General features: G+C 43.7%; 1 protein-coding gene across 4 annotated transcripts in view; it reads right to left on the bottom strand.

The window, feature by feature from the left end:
- Positions 1–468: 468 nt before the first annotated feature.
- The window catches only part of AP3M1 (adaptor related protein complex 3 subunit mu 1), a 125,364-nt gene continuing 119,832 nt past the window's right edge, over positions 469–6,000 (bottom strand). For all 4 annotated transcript variants that reach the window (XM_078642745.1, XM_078642746.1, XM_078642748.1 and 1 more), the window contains exons 8-9: positions 2,177–2,321; positions 469–1,463 (exon numbers count right to left, since the gene is read on the bottom strand). In XM_078642745.1, coding sequence (XP_078498871.1) covers positions 1,363–1,463; positions 2,177–2,321 — 246 coding nt within the window. In that variant the 3' untranslated portion in view covers positions 469–1,362. The remainder of the gene's footprint in view (positions 1,464–2,176; positions 2,322–6,000) is intronic.

The following is a 6,000-nucleotide window of genomic DNA, read 5'->3' as shown; positions in this document are numbered from 1 at the left end:
ATCAGGCCACTGCTGTCTGGCACCTGATCACTGGCAAGAAGTAATAAGACTTCACTAGCTCTGGAGCTTTAGCTGGATTTCATAAGTGATTCTAAAATCATTCACATGAGGCAGAAGAGAAGAACTATCTTCGTACCAGGAAGCAACACCATGGTGAGATATCAGTAGATCTGAAGCACAATGGAGTGAATGAAAGCACCTCCATGGAACGGAAGATGGAAACATGATTTGGGTATGAAAAACACTTAACTCTGATACGAACATCCAACCTGTCGGAAAATGAAAATACCCCTGAAGTCAAACTCGGAAAACATTTACACCATAGATAGCAGAGACATTCAATAACACTGTAAGAAGCTCTGTTGTAACCATACACATGTCCTAGGCAATACAAAACTTTAAAGTGAATTTTTAAAAAGCACACATTCCATCATGATCATCAATAATCCCTTTGGGAGACAGAGGAAATAAAGTAGAAATGTGTCAATAATTTACTGAACTAGACAAAGCCAAAAATGTGAACCCTTTTTCAGTACACACAGCATAGTTCATATTTTATATAAACATATACAAAGCCTCATTTGCAAAGACACATACAGATTCGTTTTCCCTTACAGTTTCTCTAAAGTACAGTAAAGTTTACATATTAACTTTTGCATGGATCACAATGGTTGTGCAGGAGAGACATTTCACCCAGGAAAAGTGACATCATTTAACGGACAGTAAGGCAACATAACCGATAAATACCTTCCACCCAAAAATATAGAAAAAGAGGTGTTCAGAAATGTGTTAACGGCACTTCTACTTATAGGCTACTTTTTGATTTATTTGCCAACGGCAAGTGAGAACTAAGGCAACTGGATAAAGGCGACACATCACTAACATTTAATATCTCCTAGTGTGCAAAGTGTTTTCATAGCAGGCAGGCAGCAGAACATGTGCGTCCTATCACTAAACAAAAACTGTAAAAACATACATCGGACAAATGTTCAAGTGTGGTCCCTGGACGTACACAGAATTAACTAGTCCTGCACTTGCCCTCACCATCATGACTGTACAATGTGGATAAGGTCACCTTCACTGCAGCAGTAACAGTAGCACATATTTTCTCTCAAAGCAATAACAGTACCATGTGCTCTGCAAATCCTTCATCAAAATTTAACAACACAAACTGTTCTCCTATCATTAATACTACAAGTGCCCAAAAGAAAAGGTTCCCTTATCTGGAGGACAAGACCCCAGTCAATCCGAAGAGATTGTGTGCAGCAGCTCCCTTCTTCTTCCCAAATGTCAGTTGCAGCATCTGATTGCTATATTCAAAAGTAATTTAAAAATGCTATTGTCCTTAGGTTGCTATGGAGCTCACGTCCGGACCTGAAACTTCCCTGCTTTGGTCAGATACTTCACTCCTTTGAAGGGTTTGTATTTCTCTCCATACATGTCCAGTCGATTGACCTTCAGCCCTGGAAGCAGGAGAGGAAACGGTGGCAATCACCATCCAGTCAGTAAAAATGTACAAAGAAAGAAAGTACCTATATTAAAAATCATTCATCAGATTAAACAGTCAAAGGAACCTGCTAACACAGCAAATCCACAGGGTGCCAACTATGTCTAAGAGCTTGGCAGCACGTGTCTGAGAGAAATGCTGGACTTGGTGCATCTATCAATTTTCAAATGCTGCCAACTCGAGGACTAATCACCCAGGAAGTATATCCTCGACCAATAGAACATTCTTTGCCCCATGCTCGGCTGGTGCACGCGTTTTAAACAATACCAACTGTTTTATTGTAAGAACGGATTCAATAAGTGCGCATTAAGTTTTACACATTATGGTTAGTTTTTGTTTTAGTTAAGACACCTGATAAACAGAATATACTTAAGCATGCAGATTGTTAAGATAATGGTTAGATGATTAACCAACGTCGTTTATACTATTTTAAAAATAATTGTAACATTTCTATTACTGGTGGGTATCTTCAAAATGCACACAAATCAGACGGTGCTATTTTACAGGCCAGAGAAATATACACTCCGACCGCTTTACCCGATACAGCAAATTATCAGAAGAGGTGAAATTAAATGCAGAATATTAACACTAACAAGCTGTAAGATCCTAGCAGTCCATGCCCATGTACGGGAGCTTGGTACCAACCACATTCTGAGGTATTGTTCTTACCCGAGATAGCCAGCTGCTGAATCTTGAACTGGACATTGAGACTGGGGTTGTCTTCTGGCCTTAGTGCTCCGGTCTGTAGGGCAACAGTGCCCTTCAAGTTTGGCAGCTTTTGAGGAGCTATTTTACCAACATCCCAGGTCAATACCTAAAATGCCAAATAAAGTTTTTTGCAATTTCAATGGCTCCAAAGACCACAACACCAATTCAAACATAGGCCAGTAGACGACTGTTGCTGTTCCCACCCAAATATTTCCAGGAGGTTGAATTCACAAGCATAACATACAGTAACTGCTCTGGCAAGCCATTAAACCTCAATCTGGTATTGTGTATGCCACTGTAATACACATGCATCTTTTCTGCTTCATTTGTATTGTCTGTGCCTGAGAGAAGCTGGCAGGAACTCTGCTTAACTATACAGAGATCCAATTATCTCTATGGTGTAAACCAATTCAAAGCCTTTATATTCTAACTAGGAATTGTGACAAAAAAAGAGGAAGGACTGACCCACTAGAATTAAATTACAGATGGGATACGCTTACCAAAAATAAAAAACTTTAGAAAAATACAAAGTATGATCTCACAACATACACAGACAACTATGTTCCAGATGTGGCAATAGCATATATCAAACACATTTTTATTAATAACGCTGTGGTCGTTTATCTAATCTATGTGAAACTTCTGAAAGCAATTTTTGTTTTAAAAACAAACCCACTTTTGGTAGATGCCTGACATTTTTGGAAAATTAGTCAGAGATGCTGCTAAGTTAGAGGGTGACTTCCAAGTGGCACTTTCACATAGAAAGGGAGGGAGTAGGCTACAAAAAACAGCATTAGATTACGCACTGCACCCAGAGCACGTGCCTGTTACCTGCATTATACAAAATAATAAATATTTTAAAAAACAGTAGAAGGGATTTTATGGTTACCAGTGGTGTATTAGCTATTTTTACAGTGGGGATGCTGCTCAATAATAATATTGGACAGTGTTTCTTGTAAAACACAACACATGCTGCCGAAGATAAACCTATGAAGAGCTCCTTTAATTCTCATTCTCCATCTAAACTTTTTCAAGTTTTATGGGGGTGCTGCAGCATATCCCTCAACCCTAGTTACAGTGATACTGTTGGTTACAATCTATAACCAAAAACCCCAGATGTTTTGCCAGGCACAAAGCATGGTAGGCTTCTCACAAATGCATCTTCTGGAGATACAACTGGGAACATTGTGTAGATCAACACAGATCTCCATCCTGATTGGATACAGAAGGCAATGGTTAGATTCTTTTCAAGGAAAAAAAGTGAACAGGAGTGTAGGAAAGTACTCCTTTTTCACATGATCAGCCCCACTTTATGCCTGGTACATGACGTGATTTCGACTGGAGGTGCACTGGGCTCCTGCTAACCAGGTTCTCAGTGTCAGATCTCTTTCCCAAAGCTGTACCATTGTTCTCCCAACTCCCAATAGCATCCTCTATAAGTCACTAGTAAATGGTACCCCTGGGACCTAGAGTCTCGGGTACTAAAAAGGGTCCCCAAAGGGCTGCAGCACGAATTGTGCCACCCTAAGGGACCCCTCAACAAACTCATGCAGAGCTACTTTCGCAAGCTGGGTGGTTTGGTGCAGAGCAAAAGTGAAAAGTGAAAACACAACTTGACACACCTCCCTGACACTACATGTAGTACTTGTAAGTCACTCCTACAGCAGGCATTACAGCCCTAAAGCAGGGTGCTTGGTATTACATGTGATGGCATGCCTGCATGAGCAGAGATGCCCCTGTGCTGGTCAGTGCCATTACTGCCAGTGCAAGTGGACAGGGAAGCCATTTCAGATCATGTGCTGGACACTGATGAAATCGAGTTCCCCAGCTACATGATGGCTTCACTGAAAATAGGGATGTTTGTTATCAAACATCTCGTATTGATAAAAACGCACTGATTCCAGAGTTGAATTTACAAATACATGCACACAGAGGGCACCTTAGAGGTGCCCCCTGACAAGCTACCAGCCTCTGGTGTTCTCGCTGATTGTTTTCTGCCAGCCTGCCATCCGAGACACTCTTCTGCTCTCACGAGACACCAAAAAAAAGCCTGTGTGGGAAGAGGGTGTCACACCCCCTCCCACAGGATGACCTGCTAATTAGCCTTCCTAGGCCTGCAAGCTTCAAACAGCTCCCGCCTTTGAAATGCAAATTTGGCTCCCCTCAAAGGAGAGAAAGCCAAACACCTTTGTCCAGAGCCCCTTTGGCACCTGCATAGGCAGGACAATTAGCTAGTCAGATAGGCATGCCATCCCCAGGCTAGTACCACCCCTAAGGTGGACTAAACTGAGGAGGATATGACTTTTCAGAAGAAGCCATCTTTGTAATGGCATACTTCAAAATTCTGGGACAGGGTTATGCCCACTTCCCACAGGAAATGGGCATATAGGGGGCTTAGTGACCCAAAGGGTCAGTAGCCCATTGGCTACTACCCTACACACCTCTACATTCAGTATTTAGGGGAGCTCTAGGCACTAGAACAGCAGATCCTGACAATCTACGAAGAAGAAGGATCCTGAAGAGCCACAAAAGCAGATCACTGGACTTGGCCCCAGCCCTGTTGGCCTGTCTGCTGTTCCCAGTCAAAACTGTGGCAAAAAAGTCTTGTCCTGCAGCTGTTGTGCCCTCAAAACCTGGGAGGACTGCCTGCCTTCAATAAAGAACCAAGGCCTCCAGTGGAACTGTTTCCTGCATCCTGCAGAAACCAGTGGTGTCTACCAAAAAACTCAAGTGGGGGAAGGAGGAAACGGGACGTGGGATTAGGGAAATCATTATAATTTTTCTTTAAAATGTATTATTCCAACGCTGCTGGCCGCCTCGGTGCTCCTCTTCTCTTTTGCTCGTGATGGTCTCCCAGCAGTCCCTGGGAAACCAGCACAGGCTCCCCACCCAATTCCGGCGCTGCTCTCAATAGCATGAGAGCAGCGCCAGGATTGGTCTGAGCAGCTGGATTTGCTGCTCAGACAGTGCCTGGGAGTCAGTGCCGTTTCTCCAACACAGCTGGGTTGAAGAAACCTAGGTGCACATGATAGTTTGGCCGACCTGAGACAGCCGGCCAAACCGTCATGCGCACTTACATTGTGCACTACTCCTCCCCTTTTGGCTGTGACAAAGGCCAAGCCCCGCCCAGTCTTGGCTGGCCCTAGAGGGAAACGGTAAAAAATAAAATGATAATGAATTGGTTTTAATTTCATTTTATTTTTCCCGCTTACCTCAACTATCTCTCTGCAGGGTGGGCGCCACTGCTGACATGAGGACTGACAGTAGCAGGACTGTCAGCAGGGCTTACAACTAGAACAACAGAGAATGATAGTGTTATGCAAGACAAGCAGAGGCAGCATTGGGACGGGCAGTGACAACAGGGCTCAGGCTGACTGCAGCAGGATAGGCTGCAGCAGAAGTAGGCTACTGTAACGACAGCAGCAGAGCTGTCAGAGGATAGCCCAGTAGATGCTACTGGAAATGACATTAGAATTCCATGATTGAAGCAGCAAGCCTCCAGGATATGACAACAATAGGAGTTACAGTAGTAACAGGAGGCCAGGGTGACCACAGCAGAACTTTCAGGAAATGAGCGAGGCAGCACTGACGAAAACAAAAACGTGACGGATGGAATGCTTGACTTGACGCTCACTGTGCCACAGGGCTCAAGCTGCACCCTACAGACGAGGCCTAAGCAGGCGCAACCGGTCTGAGAATGCTCTTGTTCTATTCACGGGAGACCTTGCCCAGCTGTTTGGACGGGACTGCTCCTATATATTGAGGCAGAATCAAGGCAGCTTTCC

The sequence above is a fragment of the Lissotriton helveticus genome, chromosome 5_1 (genome assembly GCF_964261635.1).
Source record: "Lissotriton helveticus chromosome 5_1, aLisHel1.1, whole genome shotgun sequence".
In the NCBI taxonomy this organism is placed as follows: domain Eukaryota; kingdom Metazoa; phylum Chordata; class Amphibia; order Caudata; family Salamandridae; genus Lissotriton; species Lissotriton helveticus.
Note: the sequence above shows the minus strand (reverse complement) of the source record. Positions and strands in the feature narration are given on the sequence as shown.